Source organism: Triturus cristatus, chromosome 11, assembly GCF_964204655.1.
Source record: "Triturus cristatus chromosome 11, aTriCri1.1, whole genome shotgun sequence".
Classification (NCBI taxonomy): domain Eukaryota; kingdom Metazoa; phylum Chordata; class Amphibia; order Caudata; family Salamandridae; genus Triturus; species Triturus cristatus.
This window is the reverse complement of record NC_140594.1, coordinates 810,762,903-810,784,821: the sequence shown is the minus strand read 5'-3', so window position 1 is coordinate 810,784,821 and position 21,919 is coordinate 810,762,903. Positions and strand designations below refer to the sequence as shown.

The window sequence follows — 21,919 nt, the reverse complement described above, 5'->3', positions numbered from 1 at the left end:
TTTACATAAGTTAAATGTCAACAGTGTCAGTGCGCCTCTGGAGAGTGTTAATAATAAAATGTGTCTTATGTTTTAGCGCTTGCTGCAAAGTACTTGAAATATCACAGCTTTCTGGCTCACTGAGCTGCTGCACTATGTGTGTGCGTGTCTCTCAACCTCTTGCCCCCCAATAAATGCCTGGTGCTCTCTGCCGCCCTGGATGTTAGTCTGTGTTTTTAGTGTGTGGCCTCATTAACGCAACTCAGCTGTCCTGCTGGCTGCGCCGGGGCTGGGCATGTAGCGGCACGCCGAACTGACCGGAGATCACTTACTCCGGGGTAAATTTGTTTGGTTTAACTAACTGCTTTTGAAATAATATTGCAAAAGCAGGGGTTGCAAAGAGCCAGGCTACCCTACCAACTTTTCCCCCACACCCTAGGCACTCACCAACGTCTCCTGAACCACAAAATCATAGGGTTCTCTGTGAAACATCTCCCAAGATCGTTCCTCCATCCTCTACTCCAGGAACGCATCTGGTGAGTCTGGGTGCAGAGTGATTCTCGGGAGCACAAAGGATGCTTTATTTCGAATTGTCCTTTCTTTTCATGTCATCGTGTCGCTCCCCGCCTGCCAGCACGTACATAAAATAATGGCATGCCCTTTCGGGCTATTGTTCCTTTTATGAAGGAAGTAAATCAAATGTATACAAATTATACCTGATTGCCGGCGCTCGTATATATTCACTTCTGCTGGACATTGTACAATGTTTATTGGCAGTCCTGCATACTTCCAGCCTGCCACGCCCCAGCTCAGACGAAAGCCTGCCTTCAGCCATTCCTCAACGGAAATGAAACAATGTTCCGTGAAAGGCAGGCACGATCTGCTGCAGTGTCATCACTAACGTGATGACGCCACGTATTTTCAGTATGCCTGGGCCAGGGTGGACTTCCTATGAGGACATACCAGGCAGCAGCCACAGAAGGAGAGCAGGCATTTATTTAAATAATTACCGGGCCATCGATCTGCCGGAGGAGAACAATTGTATAGACCCGGCCTGGTGAAATAAGTGCCGGTGCTGAGCACCGGAAAGCACCAGCACAAATTAAGCACTGTACCCATTGACTCATATAGGATTAACAGGTAACTATAAAACGAAGAAAGTGGGCCAATTCTATATCTGCTAAGATTTAGAATATTTAACAATCAGTCAGACACACACATGTTCAGAGTGTAAAAGTTGGTCTCTCCCAGCTGTCTGAAGACCGCCAGCCACCTTTAGTTTTTTTAAACTTTGGCCATAATTATAAGAGCATTTCTAGCCTTAATGAATGGATATAAATAAGCAACTCTCTGGATCTGAAGTCCCATCAATCTTGACTTACAGGCCCTATGGCCTTCATTTTCTCACTCTTCGCCACCACATCTGAAAGGCACTGGCGCGGGCTGCATCTGAATGTATATGGCGTGGCTTTAAACAATAAAAATGTTTTGATGTATTTTGATATGGAAAGATCGTCGCACTGACACTTCACTGCATCTACTTAACAAAAAAACGAAGGGCCTTATTATGATGTCAGGCGGACCACCACCGACAGGCCGTCAGTGGCGGTCCACCCAACAGACAGGCCGTAGGTCCACGGCCGCATTACAATGCAGGCAGTCGGACCCTAAAGGTCGGGGGAAAGACTGCCGCTTCCAACAGGATCGACTAATCTCGATGGGGCAGCTGTCGGAATCGTAGTCTTCAATGAAAGCAGTTTCGAGACAGGAACCGCCGTCGGGATTACAATGTACCTTTCCAACAGCCTTTTTATGGCAGTCCGACTTTCATGAAAATCCTGTTGGAAATGGAATTTAAGGGCCCCAAACATGGCCCTCATCACTGGTGGGCACTGTTTAGTAGCCCTGGAAGCACATGTGACACCCCCACAAGCATCCACACACCGGTGCCTGGCACACGAGGAGTGACTGTTCAGATAGTGCTATGTTTACACTGCAGCTTTTGCTGCAGGTCTTTTCATGGGCTCAGCAGAGCTTTCCGACTGCCACCTGGTTGTCGCATGCAAATTGGGCGGTCAGACCGCCGCCTGCCTGTCGAGCGGTCCTCGGACCGCTGTGGTGGCAGGCAGCGGTCCAACCGCCCGGCATCATAATGATGCCCTTAGTGTCTGATTTGGTGTATCATGATTTTTACTCTCTCTGTCATGGTTGTAGAGGGCATTACATCTTCCACAATGATGGTTAGGGGCCCGCCATAATTAGAGATTACGGATGGCCTGTAGTCATCTCTCTGCATTCACTAGAGCCACTGTCACAGAGGCTCCTGCGAAGGCACTGAAAGTATGATGCAAATTCACCGTCTTGTTGGCAACTGTGAACCAAACTTGTTTATTTTTCAGAAACGAATTCTCAAAGTGGGAGTTTGTCTATGAAAAACAAAAAAAATACTAACAACTAATAATCTCTTTTCTAAAAACTATTTGTCCTTTTTTTCTTTTTTCTGACGGACTGAACAAAAGGCCAGCAGATGATCCCATCTAAATAGGGTGGGCAGACTGATGTCTTTACTCAGACAGCCCTTAATCCCTTGGCTGCCAGAGTAAGTCTTCCAAAGGTGAAGCCAGCGAGAGAGCCACCATTAAAAAATGAATAGTTCACCCAACTCATAACTGAGTGGGCTGACAAAAAGGTTTAGTGGACAGGAAACCTACGCTGTTACATTTATGACAGAGTTCCCTGTCCAGCAAGCTCTAAATCGAGTCCCCAGTTTCTATTGAGCTGCACTGTGAGGCATTACATCTTTAAGCAGGTAAACTAATCACAAACCATTCCCTACTTCTGATAAGATGCAGTAATCAGTTGTAATAGAATAGTGGAATGGGTCAACTTATTTGCAAACTACTACAAGGTGTTTAAAACTAAACATACAGGTGAGCAGAATTAAAAAGTATAAGGATCAATATGCTTGTGTTAAGTGGTGGTATCCCATAACAAGTTAATGAGGTTCCTATATATTTAAATTTAAGAAATCCCAATGCATCCATGTTGCATTGCAAATTCCCAACAATCAAGGCCTCCTAACTCATGTGGATATCTATCAGCAAGGAATCCCCTGCACACCACTAAAAAGATTGTCTGCACCATATGTCACCTATTACAAGGCCAACAAGTCGCTGCTGTCCCATGCGTTTTCCATGGCAAGAAATGATTATAAATATTATGGGTCCAAATAGGCACCTAACTCCACGACAAAACAGTGCTGAGGTATGGTGCAAAGGGAGTGGTTAGTATATGAGGCACCAAAATATTTACAAACATAGCTCCAACACGGATGTAACAAAATCATTCATATGCTTGGAATGATAACGTATGATACAATGACACCCTGGCATCTTTCAGTGTAAACTGGGATCCCTTTCTAGGCCCCCATATTGACTAATATGCTTTAAACTCCCATTCAGATTGGTGGAAACTATCCCTGCTTGACTGCCAAGCAGTGTACTCCTCAGTTTGTATCAGGAATGCTACACACAAAAAACAGTAAAAGAGTTAAGCCAAAATGCTAAGAAATATAAAAGAACAAGAAACGAGCAGTACTTTATATGAAGAGTATCTATGCTGTTAAAAATATTTTTTTACTTTGCATTTTCAGGCTGCTAAAATGGCAAATATAGAAGTAACATTCAGGCATGCATGGTCGAGAGTAGGTGTAGCGAGATGCACACCCGGCAAAACCTCCGTAACAGGGCGGGTCACTGTGCACTAGCCTATGAAGCTTGTTCTTTAGAAGAATTAGCTATCTAGGTCGAACCAACGGTGATATTTATCACAAGCAGGTACCACCCTACAAAAAGAAAGGGTGACCGCTCATTATGCGTCTAAGATTGGGGTTGACCCATTAATAACTTATATTCACTTCGGTCCTGATCAATTTGCACAATTTTAGGTGCGAAACATGTCGGCCTTATTCTTTTTTTAGCTTCTATGGGTCATTATTACCCCATAGGTAACACTAACCTATGGGTTTTTTACTCTGACAGGGTAATCAGCATATTAAAACCCTAGGGATATCCCCTAGCCAGTTTTAAGTGTTTAGTCTAACACTCACTTCTCATGACCCCCATTAGGACACACACATCAAAAGGCGAAATAAAAAGATCTCCACTAAAGTGACCCTTCGGGGGACCCGTTGAGCATTGCAGCTCCGGCCCGATGAGGAGCACCCCCCGATGAAGAAGCATGACATCCCCAGGGATATGTGAGGGAAATAAGAGACAATCTTGTTGACTGTCCTCTTATGATTGGCACAGTATCTAGCTATCCACTCTACCCTCTTCTTTCGATAGACACAATTGGTGTCCTATTAGGAACAGTAAACCCCTTGTTTGTATAGACATAGAAGTAACAACCATCACACAAAAACAGATGTAAATAGTCTTGTGCCAAAGAGGGTCTTGACCCACAATGCATTACAAAATCACACAAAAGTTCTTTGCAATCTCATATGAAAACCATCCTCAGAGAGTAATATGTTAATTTGTTCATGAGGATTCTGATCTCTGAGTGTACGGAAGCAGCAAGTAGGCAATAGCTCAAATAATTGTAGTGACATAAACAAGTGGTAATGGAAAGTGTTTGGCAGGAAATGAACAACAAACAATTAAGCAGTTACAACACTAGGTGCTAGGGATAGTCATTCGTAGTTCCATGTTGATGACAGCAAAGACGAAGGCTATGTTAAATCAGTAGCAGACTATTACTGATGACTGTTTTGAAGGTTTTAGTGCTTATGTATCTAGGGAAAAAGAAGAGGTTTAAGCTGACAGACTTTAAGAAGCAATTATGAAATGGGGGTGCTGATTAGTGATAGGGTGATAAAACAGAAGTCTAGACTATGCCAATCATTATAATCAAATCAAGACTCACAGGACTCTCAATGTAGTTACAGCAAGCATAAATCCCAATACCGTGCGGTGTAATGATTTGTGGGTGCTGCATTTTTTGTTGAAGTTGGCACTTTACACAGATTCCTGCATATTTTCCCTACATTGCATGCCTGTTGCCCTTGAAAGAGTTCTAAAGATTTTTCCAGATTAAATGTGCACAGGAAAAAAATTAGGAGTGTAGTGTTTACACACAACGTGTAATCCTGATTTATCCTGTAAATCCTGTTACTGACCAATTCATAATATCCCTGACTCTCATAATGAAGGCCTATAAGGCACGTGATGATTGGAGCAGCAGGGTACAAGTAAGTATGAGCTACTTTTTGAAAAGGTGAACCTTTCACCTGGGCGTCTGCCGTAGAGCTAGTGATGAGTATGTGAGGCTTGTATTAGTACTTGTGGCAAATCTGAAGACTTTCTAAAGAGATTGAAAGGAGTACAAAAGCTAAGCAAGGTCGAGACTGTAAGTAGTCAAGTTACTGAGTGCTAATGTTTTGTTCTGTTTTTTGGATGGTTGTGAGCAAAGGTGACAGTAGAGTTAATAAAGACAGACATAAACATATTGAGGTTAAAGTGAATTGAATTAAAAGAACAGCAATTCTAGAAGATCTTGCCCTTTTTATTTTTACCAATGAGGGCATTTTTGCAAATAGTTAGCCCGATATAAGATTAAGAGATGAAACAGATAAGCACTGAGGTTGGTGGGGTTGGGGCAGTACTGCACACAGGCAGGCTAAGTCACATACTTTGCACACCCACATAAACTCAAACTCATTGCCCCCTACCAAAATACATTGGGGTATGCAGGTTAATTAATATGCCTTAAGATGCAATATTTGATACTAATTAGCTACAAATGTTTTATTTATTTAGGGTTTTGTAAAGCGCGTAGTAACCCATAAGCATCCCAGCGCTAAGATCATGACAATCAAGAGGTTGAGGTAAGAGAGAGAATTAGGGAAACAGATGCGTTTTTAGAAGTTTTCTGAACCGGAGGTAATCTGGTTCAGCCCTGAGATTACGGGGGAGGGCATTCCACAGGCGGGCTGCGTTCACAGAAAAGCGCCTTCCGCCAGTGCGTGCCTTCTTCACTCTGAAAGTGGTGATAAGGTGTTCGTCGTCAGAGCGAAGGGATCTTGTGGCTTTGTAGGGCCTGATAAATTTCCTAAGGATGGGGGGGCCTTTATCCTGTAAGAGTTTGTGGGACAGGCAAAGAGCCTTAAATTTGACTCGCTCTCTCACTGGGAGCCAGTGAAGATGCTTCAGAGCTGGCTTGGCCGATGATCTGGCCGGAGTGTCGGTCCTTAGTTAATAAACTCTAGAGCCTGTAAAGTTGTCATATATTCCATACACACTTCCTGCAATGTTACAGACCCTATGTACTTTAAAATGCACCATTTAAGAAATGTTTTCCCCAAAGTACATGCCAATGTGAAGCCAAAACAGTTTCTCATAAAATCCTAAGGTACGATTTGTGAATGTGGGTCACTTTCCTTTAAGGTACCTTTGACCTCTTTTTTGTCCAGGGGTAGCCCTTTGAGTAGGAGACCCTGTGAGGGGAAATGAATGAGTGGTGGGGAGCCCTCTGGTTAAGGAAGGAAGTTGATCATTTCAATTTTTTGATGGTTTCAATACAATGCAGCTGTGTGAAGTTGGCACAGAACTTCTCTGGGGCAGTTATCAAGGCGTCTTAATTGGGGAAAAGCAAAAAATGAGGATGGAGATTGATGATTCCAAGCAGAAGACATCATTCATGTTTGTATTTTGATAAAATTGTTCCACCGTTTCAGATGCAATGCATAGAATATCGTCGCTTAGCCACATCCATTGTTTGCCTTAGACCAACGTTATACACTTATTGATCAGTTTGCCAAGTATTTACAAAAACAGTCAGGGACAGATGAAAAACATCTGCCTCATAAAGGTACGAAGTTGCAGCTGTAATTTGCATACCTGCACTCTGATTCTTCTTCTTAAGTTGCAATTTTACTCTGGATTCAATAAATACTTGTTGTCCTTGATTCTTGACCACATGAACATCTTTGCAGATTTCTTGAAAAGTGCTCTAAAAGACAACAATTGGGCACATTAGGCATAAGAAAGTTTCTGTTCTTAGTAACTATAGAATACATTGACTACACTGGAATTTTTTCTCCTCCACTTATGGCATCAAATTATGGCATCACTTTGCAACATTTTTTTACGCTGGAGCAATCTATGTACTCCTGCCTCAGGACTATTAGGTGCTGATTTTGATGCAGTAGCTGTTTACTGCATTGTAGTTAAATATTTAAAACTCAATTGCTTTGCCTTCACATGTACTGTATGCATTTGTTTTTAACAGAGTCATTGAAGTTGTTGATGTGGACATAAGGTAGAAGAACATTTTTCATTTTCTTTATTTAGGATGACACATTGATTGCATTGAAATTGGCAGTAAATGGAAGGCACATACAAAGGGAACTGGTGGTCTAGTAAATGAAGACCATAAGGAACAGACCAACCAAAAACGTGGCACCAAGATAAGCTATCCTACCAGTGGCAATTGCTATAGAGGAACACTGACAATAAAAATGACAGTAAAGTGAGATGAGAGATTAAATGGAAGGCCCCAATAAATCAAAGTAAAGCAGAAATCTGCTATATAATGTGCATGAAAGTGGCTTGTGGTAAGGATCTAACAAGACAGGCTAATATCTGAGCATGTACACAAGGAATATGTAGCCATTAGTTAGATTCAATAGATGGGTTTTACAGTAACCTCCTCATTGAAAGTCACCTTCGGCTCTTACATTCTAAAGTACAGAGATCCACAAAGAGAAACCCTGTATATGTAGAGTTCTTTCTCCAGATCTAGTGTAACAGATAGGCCTTAGGACCAGTAAGTTTTGAATGGCAGTCCTTAAATTACTAGTTGGATGATGAGTGGTGAATAATTTGCCAAAGTAATCCAGGAATTTGCTGTATAACGATTTGTGGATAATATAGAAAGATTTGAAATTACTCTTTCCTTTATTGGGAATCAACAGAGAGACCCAGAACAAGTATTATATGCCCCTTTTATTTCTAAGCAGTGACTAGAAAAATGACTGTGGGGTCTTAGGAATCTGGAGACTGACTTGTGTAGGCCAATACAGAGACTAATTTAGCAATCAATTCTTGAAATAACTGAGGCAATCTTCTCAGAGAAGTGAGGGAGGGGTAGAACATCTGTTAGAAGACATGGATGGTAGAAAGCAGATTCAGAACTACATGTTAGGTGAGAAAGAGAGCTGAATGTTGAACAACACACCAAGAATTGGCGCATTTACAACAGGGCTATTATTATGTGAAGCATTTTATAGCATCCTTTTAGCCATGAACAGGGTGTGCTGAAGCCATTAATCACTAATAAAAATACACAGCTGCTACGAAGTTCAAACATGTAAGAGGTAGGGTTTCCAATTGTTTTGAAAAGGACAACAAGTGTGTAGAAGAGTAGAGGAAAAAATGGAAGGTCCAAACTTTTGGGAATGATGAAGATAAAGATCTTCCTCCCATCAGGCCTTCCTTAGTCTTGGGAATTAAAGAAGGTGTAAAGAAGAGGAACACCGAAATCTTTTTGGGGATAATACCTCTTAAATTACACTTTTCAAAAGTATGGGCACCACCAAAGCCACTTAGTGACACAAAAACATTTAAACAAGGTCCTCTTTGCTATGAGGAGCCAAAGAAGACAGGCTGGAGGAAGTAAATGCAATCAGGCCCATAGGGACATAAGCACATCTGCTCTGTGAACCATCTGTACTCTAGAGATAAGATAGTATAAGGAGAGTTGTTAACTGCAATCAATAACATTTTGACTGGAAAAAGCAGAAACTCATTTATATTAATGTTGAAGTCAACTGAATGTTACCTATTTTGGGAGTTTTTTAAAGCATGAACGTGATCCAAAGATATCAGAGCACTGTACATACAGAAAGATACTGACACCCCATTACATTACATAAGTTTGATTAATTAGCCTGTTGCTTATCACATAGTAAACTATAGTTCCCACAGAGCACACCGGTGAAGCAGAAAGTTCATGGACCTTGAAAAAGAGTGTGAAGAGCAGTGCTTTTTGTTTTAAGCAAGAGAGTGGCTAAATCGTTCTTGCAGCAAATCAGGACCACCCCATCGATAAGAGAGCTGGTGCAAATATTCATAGTTTCTGTAGCAACCAAAGATTGTACATTTTTCACAATTCTCTTAGGGCATGCATCACAATGAAAGCCAGAAATAAAGAAAGTAATCCGGTTAAGGAAGTAGGAAGATATAAAAATACATCAAGTTAGTCATCGGAATGTTATCAGTCTAGATCCCTGCAGTTTGATATAAGGATGAACTAGTCTCCTTGATAATAGGGGTCAAAATCTCATTGATTTTTCCGAAACATTGTCACAAACACTTTTAGAGGGAGTAACAACACTGTCGCTAAACAAAGAATAGGATACACTCCTCACTATTTGTAGTGGTTTGTTGGTGGTGTGAGTAGCTGGCATTATGGAGGCCTTGGTAATGAGTAGATTTTGCCTTTCAGATGATCTTTCTATGCACTCAAGGGCCACACTATAAGTGCCTTTTTGCCAGAGAATCATACGATTAACACCATATGCATTCAGTTTCTGTGCAAGGTCTTTTAGAGGCTAACACTTCAGGAGCAAACCAAGGAGCAGAGGGGAGGGTGTGATTAGAGTGAAGGAGTTGTTGGGTGGCAAGTGAATCAGTGGCCATAGCAAACCGGACATTAAGACCGTGAGAATTAGCTTCTGGATCAAGGGTGAACTTACAGATAGAGATGAAGAGAAGACCTAAATCTGACTGGTTATTGTCGCCAAAGCTAAAATAACAAAGAAAGGATGAAAAAACGAGCCACACTTGAAGTCCCAGAATGTCAAATGCTTTTACTTAATGTGCGGTCTTCACAAGAGGGTCAAGCATAGCTGTTTTATTGTTCTGCATTCAGAGAAAAACTTGTGATAGGCAGTGTGATGCATTTAGTAGATTGTAAAACTTATATTCAATTAGGAAGTGAGCAGAGAGGTGGAAAGGTCAGCTATGTAAAGGTTGATGTACGACTAAGAGCAGAAAAATGAGAACTGTGAGAGTCGAATAGTGGGAGCTTTGACAGTGAATGAACTGGAAAGGCCCCTCAGGAAAGAGGAAGATATATGGGTCAGATGTGCGGACTAGTGTGAAGGTGTGAGCCAATCATAATCTTTTTTCATGTTTATGAACCCTACAGAATGAAATCTATTTTTGTTAGCATTTCATACAAGTATTAGGGTACATCCTATTGCCAGAGGAGTAGTCCAAGGTGTGATGAAGAAAACACAAACAAAGTTCTTGTATTTTTCCCCCTGTTCAGCTTTTGACACCATGTCATTCAGAATTTGCTCAGGACATCTCAACAGAAAATATTGGCTTTCAGTGTGATACAGTTGTGTATCATCCACACATTGGATATTATTGATCATGTTTCCAGTTAAATCACAAAGGGACTCTGAACTGAGCTGTGGCAGTCCCATAAAGTAAGCATAAGACCAGGTTACATTTGGAAATCCTCTATTTTGACCACCCGTGCACAGTCTTGTAGAAAAGAGATAGGTTAATTTAGGACAGAGGCACCAATTCCCAAGAACATCATCATGGTGTTGAGGAGAGTCCAGTTGTCCACTGTGTCTAAAGCTTCTAAAAGATCAAGCATAATCAGTAGGTAAACCTCACTATCATCAAGAATGTGCAGCGAATCATGTATGATGTAAAGAGCCACTGTGTTGGTTCTTCAGAATGGTGTGAAGCCCAACTATTATTCACCCAGCAATGTGTCTGACAACCTACTGATGAAAAATGACATGCATCTCTCTTTGGATAATCAAGCAACAATGAGAGGCATGTGAAACCATGAAAGCTGTTCCAAAGAATAAGCTTTTGCGTATTTCAGGAGGGTTGTGATTAGGAAAGTCTTTAAGCTCTTTGGGAATTCATCCAAGAAGGAGTTGATGGCCTTCAGAAAGAATGGATCCAGGTTCTGATAAAGTGTTAATCACAAAGAAGGATTTACACTTTCATAGAAGAGGCAGTTTTATTGAGACCTTTCATAGAGTTTGGGGAAACATTGTCCCAAATTTATGGTGTGGTGATCTTGGAAACACTTATCATATTTCTTGGTGCAGGGAAAGATTTCTTCAAGCTGATTTTGTGATATTTTTCAGCAGCAAATTTAGCAAGCATCTTGCATTTGTGCATAGCGCTTGTGAGGATTTATTTATTAGAATATAATAGCCCCTTCAGCAAATCATACATATCTACTGTAACCAAACGATCACTATATCGGTATATGAGCACCTCATCAGTGAACAAAGTAATTGACAATAATAGAGGTATGATCAATAATAATCAGAGTCTGTGTCTATGTCTACAACAAAGCTATAACAATAGTATTTTAATGAATTTCAGCAAGTTTAAGAAACTATTTTTCATGCATGTGAGCCAGCTATAAGTGAAAATATTTCTATGAAGTTCAACAACTATCAAGTGGCAGTACTTCCACAGGGGTTATTAACATCTGGTAAGAATTTGCCACTGATCACAGATAGTTATAGTAATAATATTGTGACATTGCTAAACAACAATCAGTGGACAATATGCTGTTTTTTAGCTGTGACAAAACAGAAAATGCTTAAATATCCAGCATATATATTATGTAATATTTATATGTTTCACATCAATTTGAAATCATTTTTAAACACTATCCACAATAGAAATGGAAGGCATTACTACAGTAACATATATTTCAGAAATGGGTATCATTATCTAAGACATAATTTCAATGGTAGAATTTATTTTATCATAGCTAGGCAGATAGCTTGTAACTTTGCATTTCATGTCATTGTGTGCTGTGTATATGTTGGAATACTTTTGCTACAAATGAAACAAACTTTTTTTTCCTTTTCGTCTTCTTCCATGGGCATCCCATTGCCGTCACTTGAGGATGATGCTCCACTCATCAAGTGCTCTAGCGAGCCATTGCTTCCCAAGCTTCCATAGCCACTTGAACCACCATTGTGCACTGGCTAAAATAAATATTTTTAAAATTATCAGTGAAGCATTTAATCACAAAGCATTAGGAAAGCATTTAATAAGACACAATCCTTTTTCAGGATCTATTACCATAAAAGGACAAATGAATAAAAAATGCATTTGGGATTAGGCTACAAAAGTTCTCTGTGCTTTCTTCGATTTATATTTTGTCAGCTAATGCAATCATTTCAAAGACTCTCCCATATTTCACAAAACAATTTCAAAACAGGAATCCATTATTTATATTTTGGGTGTCTGACATATTCATCCTAGAGGACAGACTTTGCGGTTATTTCGAGTTTAGAGGTTAGAGGATGCGATCCTCCATGACTAATCTGATGGATGTCCCTTCCACCATATTACAAGTGTATTATAGCCTATGGCACTTGCAATATTTGCCATGTTTTGACAGAGTATCCGGACAACCAAATTCTAATTGTATTAGTGTGTGCATTTGCAATATTTTTTTACCATATCTACAATACAAAATTTATGCTAAAAAACATCTGGTAAAATGTGAATTTTCTTAAATCTTCTCTTAAATATCAACCTAACACATATGCACACATTACTACAGATTCACATGCCTAAAACACTCCTTAGACTTTGGTGTCTTTCTCTAGCCTAGCATCTGTGATTATCTGGATGCTCGGCCTATCTTCCTTACTATAACACATTAGTTTCGCCATCTCATACATTAACACCTTTCCAAATATGCCAAGCTGCAATATCTCCTTCTTTCTGCATCTTTCTTCACTTACCAGAACCATGAGGTACTTCACTGCTTTGTGTGTGCCACATAATATCAGTGATATCTATGGTAGTTTAAGTACGCTTGGTGCTACGTTCTCCATAGTAACAACTCATCATCATCTGGCACCACCATCTTACTTGTGTGAAATCTGCTTTCTAAGCTGCTGAAACCAAAGCTGTGTGCAGCAAGAGCAGTGCATTTCCACACACAAGTGCAAGCAGGGACCCTAGTAAGCATGCCATCCACCACAGATCTATTCATAAGTCATTATGTTGAAAGAAAAATGCAGATGAATGGAATGGATGGAAGGTGGCTTGCCGATAAATAATAAGGTAGATATGAATTTAATATGATGAAGAGTGCTTGAGCTAACTCTTCATACGGATTGTTGCAGTTACACTGATGTCTGCAGATCACCACACCATTACAGCTTCTCTTAAACAATCTCTGCCAATGCATGAGTTGAGCAACCATATGCAAATCAGGCCAATACTGCTGCAAAAAGCTTTCTTGTCCAAATTGCTAAGTCACACACTCTGCATGATACAACAACAATGAAAGGCAAGCTTTTGCACCATTATACTTCATATATGTGGTGCATCTCCTAGGGGGTCTGTTCAAAAACTCCATTTTGTAATACGTTTAGTAGTACTATAATAGTACTACTAATGTACTACAAAATGGTATCCACAAGCCTATGTATACAGGTTCCATTTCCGCTTTTTTTTTTTTTTTCTATGCGGAGATCTCTGCCTCAATGTTGGTGTCTGCCGCAATCCGCACATGCAAGTATAGTTTTTGTAGCAAATGTAGAAAGGACAGAGGGGAGTGACTGGGAAATGGGAAGACTTAAGAATAAATAGAAGGAGTTAAGGGAGGAGTGAGGGCTTTAGCAAGAGTTAAGGAAGGGTTCAGGGGGGGACGCGCACCCACCCACAAAAAATAATATACATACATCAGTACTGTGGAAATATATAAGTAATGTGTGTATTTATATATATATTAGAAAATACAAACAAAGGGGTGAGGGTACGGACTCACCTACCCCAAACCCTCTGTCAGTATCCTTCATAGTGGATGGAGGCGAGCAATCCTAGAGGAGCACCATCCTTGGAGTAAGTGTGACTAGAGGGGGTCTCTCCTTGCCCACCGCCAGTTCAAATTCGATATAGTATGAAACTCGTAATCTCATTACTTATATAGAGGAAATTCCTTGACACGGAACTACAGATTTCTAGGCATCCTCTTATCTCAACAGGAGGTGAGAGTATTAAACCACTGGGACAGGTAGAGTCCTGAGGGAGGCCGGCGTGACCCTATATGTGGGGCACAGAAACATGACCGAAACATGTCGACCACCTGGCAGTAAAGGAGGGGTGTTAGGAGCACATTACATCTCCCAAATCAACACCATCCTTCACATTTTTAACCCTGGCCAGAGGGTCCATGAAGTCTTAAGCACAGTGACACTTGAGAGCTAGTTTTAACTCACACAACACTGCACTTTCACTACCGTCGTTCCCAGCCACTGTGATAGACATTATCTCTCTCTCTGTTGTATTGTCTTCCCCCACCCTTTTGCTCCACCCTGAGCGTGGCTACGCCGTCGTGTATTGTAAGCAGCCCTATGATGAAGCATGTCACACATTTGTATGAGTGAGGGCAGTATTAGCACACACAGCATGTGCCATCACGAGAAACAATAATTTTTTTGATTTACTCCCTATTCCTTCTGATATATATATATTTATATATATATATATATCCACGAATTCTACGAAGAACGGAATCACATACTCTCACGTACTCTCAGGACACAACAGGGGTTGAAGGATCAGGATTTTATTATGCTTCTTCGCTACGTGTTTCTGCTGAGAAACAACCTTGCTCACACTTAAAATAACCAAGGTCTGAAGGTGCTTAAGATTAGGCTACCTGCAGCCTTCATACTGTGGTGAAAGCTTTACAGATAGCCCATCTTCTGAAGCAAAACAAACATATGTACATAGGTTAGTACCTGGTGCACACAGTCTTCTAAGTTAAGTAGAAATTGCCATGTTGAGAATAACTCAAGGCTGTTTACAATACTTAAAATGTAGTGCATAGAATCTTTACCCTGCTTGAAGCTTTTTCTGCAGTACCAAAAAACTTGTGTGGAACATAATTAATGCAAGTCATCAACTGTCAACTACTCTTCAATACAAAGATTTAATAACTTGTTCAATATCTCTATACACCTATGGTACATTAGAAACACATGCATTTTGTGAACACTGATACTGATTAGCTGGACACAGGCTGTACAAAATCAGGCAGAAAAGTAATATGATAGTTACACGCCACTAAGTAAATTATAAAACAAACTAACATCATGTCATCGATGATGTAATCTGAGATATCATCAGTGATGTCATAAATGATGTCATAGAACATGTCATGATTGATGTAATATATGAGGTCCTAAGCGGTGCATGTCAGGGGTGCAAGTTATAGTTAGCTCTACTAACTATAACTGGTGAATTTTTTTAGTTCTAAACATTAATAGTATGGCTGACATATTCACCTAAAATAACGTCACTTTAACCCTTGGTTTATTTCAGTAAATTGTTTTATTTTTTTTCAACAAAAACAGATCCTTTTATCACACCTAACTATAGCATTACTTTAACCTTTGTTTTTTTCAGTGAATGAATAGTTTTTTTTTAACTTAAAGTGATATTTTATTACTATACATAAAGCCAACCACCCAGCCGTGCATGGCCTTGAGTTTAGTCACAGGACCTTATGCTTTATAAGGAGGAGGGGTCCACCTGCCACCCTCACCGAGCCTTATTAGGTCCTGGGAACCCCATCCCACAGGTCTTTTTTTTTAAGGGGAGAGGGCCAAGTGGCCACCCTTCCCAAGCCTCATTAGGCCCTGGGGACCCCTTCCCCGAGAGCATTTTATTTATGAAAGGGGATAGGGCGCTGCGTGGCCTCCCTCCCTGAGCCTTATTAGGCCCTGAGGACCCAATCCCCCAAGGCTTTTTTTAGTAAGGGGAGAGGGGTGCGTGGTCCCTCTACGCGTGCCTTATTGGGCCCTGAGGTCCCCATCCCCCTGGGCCATTTATTTTTTAATTAAAGGGAAGGGGAACAGCATGGCCCCTCTTACTGAACCTTATTAGGCACTGGGGAGCCCATCCCCAGGGTCCCCAGGGTCCCTACACAAATTAATCGTTAGGGTCTGCGTTGTACCCCTCCAACTACCTTGTTAGACCCCATCCCCCAGGGCCACTACTTAAAATAGAGGTGAGTGGGGTCACACAGCCAACCCTTCCCGAGCCTTAGTAGGCCCTGGGAACACTATCCCTCAGAGCCTTTTATTTAATGAAAGGGGAGGGCCTCTACGTGCCCCCCTCCCTGAGCCTTGTTAGGCCCTGGGGACCACATCCCTCTGCACCACTGCTCAAAATAAAGGGCCAGTGCGGGCAGGGAAACCACTATGTCCTGCGTCTGGGCACCCCGGAACATAGCAGGAGACGGCCCTGAGAGAATGGATCCCCAATGACATTAATCGCTCTGCAAAGATGGACAGGCCCTGGGAAATGGTGCCCCTGGGCCCGGAATCATCCTGGGAGAGGGGGCGTGTGTACCCTCCCACTTTATATTAGGGCAGGACCTCAGAGGATGGGGTCCCTGGGGTCAAATTCAACCTGGGCAGGGGGCACACAGCCCCTCCCTTTTCTTATATTTGGCCGGGCCCCAGAGGGGGGATCCCTGAGGCCGTAATCAGCCTGGGAAGGGGGGCCACACACGCTCCCACTCTAATTATATTTATAAATTCACCCCCCTAGGGGTATAAAAAAACAAGTGAAGGAGCCCGTGCTTGTTCTTATTTATTATTTTACCACCGATTCACGGATCCTACACAAATTTGTGGTAACATTTGAAAAAAAATAATTTCTGGCCCCAGGCGGTGCCCCTATGAGACCCCAGCCCGAGGCCTAGGGAGTAAGGGTATTCCTACCCTGTCCCCTTCTGATTTTTTTTTCTGTTTTTGTGGGGACTCTGCCTGAGTTCTGAGTCCCAAGATGGCTGTCACCACTTCCTGGTTAAAGTGATGGCAGCCAATCAGATTTCATCATGAGATCTGTTGGATCCATGGATCATCTATGTCCCTGTATATACATACTTTTTTTTCTTTAATAACTCCCAAACTACTGAAAGGATTTACACAAAATTGCAGAAAGGGCTCTTTCTGGACCAAAATGTATCCTTCTGCGAAATTTCATGAAATTCCATCTAGCGGTTCGGGCTGTAGACGTGTCTAAAATCCCTAAGGGAAATTGCATGGGGAAAATGCATTTTGGGACCCCCCCCCCTTTTTCTGGTCCCCCGATTGGCAATTCACCCTGAAACTTTCCAACTAGCAGTTAAAATGAGTGGCAAACTAGTTTTGAAAAGTTTGTGAAGATTCGTCAAACGGCGCCAAAGTTTAATTGCAAAACAAAAAGCGATTTTCCTATGGAAACTAGGACCGCCGTTGCCCCTAGGTAGTTGTAGTTAGATCAGCTCCATAGGAAACACGTTTTTGTGTTGCTGATACCTTTGTCATCATCTGATGAATCTCCACAAAACCTTCCAAAAAGGTGCTATTGTTTGAGTAGTTTGTGCATGGAAAGTTTTGGGGGATCCATCATGGGGGGGGTTGAGAAAAAAAGGGTCTCCCAAAATGCAAAATCCACATGCATTTTCCATAGACTTCTTTAAGACAGGCTACCGCAAAAACTGCTGAGCGGAATTACTCCACTCAGCCAGAAGCTAGATCTTGGTCTGCAGATGGTGATTTTTGTGATTTGGTGTAAATTCGTTCTGCAGTTTTTGAGAAATTAAGGTTAAAACATAATTTTTTATCTGGATGGTTGGGTCTGGGAAAGGCTCCAGAAATTCTCACGGGAACGCCAATTCGAAAATAGAGCATTCTGATTGGCCCAGGGAGCTTTATTTCCGTTGGGCCATCACGCTTCCGAGGGAGTCTGACTCCCGCAGGAGGGAGCGCTCGGATTGGCTGCCAACAACATCAGAAAAGTGTTGATGGCAACGAGTACAGGACTTGGGGACTAAGTGCCATGTCCTTAAGCAAAGATTTTAAAGTAATACAAGGGGACATGGTAGGGATACCCTGACCCCCTAACCCCAATGGGGGGACCCAGAGGGCCCCCCAGGCCAAAAAAACAACAATACATGCCGTAATCCCATGGAACTGCTGTGGGATTGGGAAAAAGAAATAGCGGCCAGACCGCATTCATTAAGTTAATGCTTCGGGCAGCCCACCCCCAGACTGTACTGAATAAGGCTAATGGAGCTATGTGGTACCCCTCCCCACGCCATTAAAGGTCCTGTAGAGCCCACCTTGGGCCTCAAGTTTGCATGGAAGGGGAGGAGGGCCGCATTGGCCCTGCCTTCCCAAGCCTCCAGAGGCCCTAGGGAGCCCACCCTGCCAGCTGAAATTAGTGTGTATGGGGAGGGAGGTCACCTTCAGAGCCTCTAAATGCCCCAGGAAGCCCTCCCTGAGGCAAAAATTACTGAAAGTGGGAAGGGGGCCACTTAGCCCCCCTCCCAGACCCATTAAAGGCCCCGGGGACCCCATCCCCCGGGCCAAGCTCACATGCTATGTTCCGGGGAGCCCACCGGCATGGGCAGGGAAACCTGCATCTGCTCCCGCTTGGCAGAAGCATGTTTTTATCTCCCGCCAAGCGGGTGCAATAAAAAGTCTGCTCCCAGCTGACGGGAGGTTTAAATATGTTCAAGCTGGTTGGGAGCAGACCTTTGATTTATTTCCTACCTAATTAAAATTCAGCTACTTCTAGTAGGAGAATGTGTCCCCAAGCTCTCAGATGGGGGGGGGGGGGGGGGTAACATGCAGAATTCTTCAGAACTCAAAATAAAACTGTAATCTTGCTACTAGTATTTTAGGTGTAAATCCATGAAACACAGTTCTACGTAGCTCAGAAAGAGATTTCCACCTGCACTATGTAAAATTATGAGCTAAAAACAAAATAGAAAGAGGCAACACATGAGGAAAATAACACACACCTAACAAATATTACTAGTAGGAGCACATATATGTAGGCCACAACCTGGACCTTTCCCTTTTACCCCTGTGCGGTGAGATGTGTGAGTGTGGGGGGAGGGAGGATGCATGTGTGTGTGTGGGTGTGTGTGTGGGCATGTATAACCCACACTATGGGGACCGGTCCAGTCCTCATAGAAAGGGTAAACCATGAAAAAACCTGACAAACACTATCTTTGTGAGGACTGGTGCGTTATGAGGACCGGTCTCCGTAGTGTGTTTAGGTACTTTCGAGCGAGTGTATCAAAAAACTAAAAGTGCAGTTAGGTTTGCTTCGGTCTGCTTTATAACCTTCCCTACTATCAAAGCTCGCGTGGAGTTGGAATAGTAATTACACACTTCATTACGGTCAATGGCCGGTCCTCATAGTGATATATAAACAATGGTGTGTGTGTGTGTGCGTGTGTGTGCGTGTGTGTGTGTGCGTGTGTGTGTGTGTGTGTGCGCGCGAGTGTGTGTGCATGCGTGTGTGAATGTGGGGGGACATTTGGGACTAGCAATGTGTTACGATGTGTCTGAGTACGTGGTGCATGTAGTGTTGGGTGTGAGATGGGATATTTTTTAAATAAATTAATTAAACAATATACTTAAGTGTAGATTTCTAAGGGCAGACATCTGTAATGTTTACATATTTATAAATCAATTGTCTAGGTGTTCCCAACGTTCACAGTTATATGACTATTATATTACACTACTTGTATGTCTTTTTAAAATTGTTTACATGTGTTCAATGTGATGCATACCAATGTTTTCAGTGCCACAATTACTGGGCCATTCTGCTTTTTAATGTATGTGTTCTTTTTTACATGTTGGCCTTTGTGCTGGTTCTGTTATTCCCTCCCTTCATTGATTTTTAAGTTATTCCTTTGCTGTACCTGTGAGTTGACATGTATGATGTGCGACTTACTCCAAGGTAGCTGAAGTAGGTATGAGCCTATTTAAGCTATAGTTCTACTAAATTATCTGTGGGGGTAACTGTGCTAAAATGCTACTGTAGTACATGTTTGTAGGTGTATTTTTGTACTTGCGAAGTCCATCCTTGTGTACCTCTTTGGTTTTCATTAAAACCACCCACATTGTCGTAGATATTCCCAATCCTCAGAGCACTCCCCTTTGCCATTACCCCATATACACCTAAAATGTAGAACTATGTGAGTGGAGTTCTACTCACTGTCAGGAGAGCCTTGAGCACATGAGGAATAGGATAGGTGAAGACCTAAGCCCATAACTATGTGAACTGCATTTCTGAGTATGAGAACTAGTACTACAGGAGAACTACTTCACATACTCATAAATGTCTTTTTTAAATTGAGTATAGGGCCTCTAATTAAAAGTAATCCTTTTACTCAGGTACACCCATAATATTCAAGAGCTTTGTGAGCCTTTATTCTATTGCTAGCACCTTAGACTATTCTCTCGCAGAAAGAAGATGTTTGGCCTTGAAAATAAGAGCGCCCTCAAGCAGCAGAAAACAAACTACTGTCCTTCACTTCCACAGATATGGCAGCAAGCACTACCCTCTTTGCCTGGATATGGGAAAACAAACTTCTCTTTTGTGTCAGGTTGTATCAAGAAAAGTGGACTGCCTTACAAATTGTAGGTCTTAAAACTAGGGTGCTAAGCTGTATTAGTGGACATTACTAAACAAATAATACGCTTTACCAGAATTGATAGTTCAGTCCCAACTTCTACACTGGTTTGCTATCACCACAGTTTTTATATCACTGAATGCAAAAACAGTTACAGCAATTCTTTTGCCTGAAAAACAGCAACAAATGTGCAGGCATCAGTAGCTATTTAGCTGTTGCCTTTTGATGTTTTAGCTGCCATTTCACCCTTTAGCTTTTAGGTGATCTGGTCGGCTATCTCAGTAATGAAGCTTAGCCTGGCAACAATTACTAGAAAGTATTAATGAAACAGCAGTTGAGCACTTTGAGGTAGCTGCTAGGAATATCAGGTTCCTTTAGAGGCCTGTTTAATTAATACTTTCAAGTAAACGCTGCCAGGCTAAGCTTCATTGCTGAGATAGTCAATCAGTTGATGTGGCAGATTTGAGTGTCAACGATGGAAGGGTGAGGAGTGCAGCAGGATGATAGTAATAGTAGAATGGTTGGTCCAGTTAATATGACGGTGGTGGTGGAGAGTGAGGTTAGTCTTTGATGATCAAATGAAGACTAACGTTTTCATACGTGCACAGACATCATGACAAGTGATTGTCAGCAATTTGTGTGAACTCAGGCTTTTAAATTGGCTGAATATGATGGTCTAAAGATATGTTGAGGCTCTGGTTATCTTAAGAACGATATTTTTCACCTGGTAGCACAGATGAGCTGCCATCCTATCTCTTATGCTACTGAATCAGGTGTGCCTACTGGGATATAAATGCTTAACTCCTAAATTTCCTGTCCGTGTCAGGTGTACCACCAATTCAAAAGGATATATATAGTCAGCGCTTTGGAGATATTGCTATATTTTTTCCAAAAACAAACACCCCTACTTTGCTGGGTTTTTTTGGTAAAAAATGCCAATGGGCATACCAAGCATGATGGAATGCAAGGATTGCATGAACTGGCGGAAACTGCTCAATCATGACAAAAGGGATATTTCTGCAAAAAGGCCCTACAACATCTGTCGGAAACTTTAGCTGTGATCGTTCACCACTGCTGGATTTTCAGAAGACGTACCTTAGCTGCACTAGATTTGTGGTGGTCAGACCACCATAATTTAATTGAAAATTTGAGGGTCCTAATATATTAGGTGTATGTTAGGTGGATGGTATTTCTATTCTGCCAGACAAAAATGCAAAGGAGGGGAGAGATTGCAGAATGCAATCTCTATCTACCCGAATGGGTGAAAAAAACTGTTGTTTTGTTCATTATTCTGTCCACCAGGCCCTTCCTGCCCACCTGTTCAATAGACAATTCAGGAAAGCCTCGCTACTGAGCAAAAGAGAGTTGGAGCCCCCACAAAGCACCAGCAATCCACAGATTTCAAGTGGTGGGAACCACCTGTGCTCCCTAAACA

General features: G+C 41.8%; 1 protein-coding gene across 1 annotated transcript in view; it reads right to left on the bottom strand.

The window, feature by feature from the left end:
- Nucleotides 1–21,919, bottom strand: part of LOC146785466 (period circadian protein homolog 2-like) — a 484,700-nt gene that overhangs the window by 222,186 nt on the left and 240,595 nt on the right. The window contains exons 12-13 of the mRNA XM_085634530.1: nucleotides 11,888–12,022; nucleotides 6,879–6,990 (exon numbers count right to left, since the gene is read on the bottom strand). Of these exons, the coding sequence (XP_085490656.1) occupies nucleotides 6,879–6,990; nucleotides 11,888–12,022 (247 nt within the window). The remainder of the gene's footprint in view (nucleotides 1–6,878; nucleotides 6,991–11,887; nucleotides 12,023–21,919) is intronic.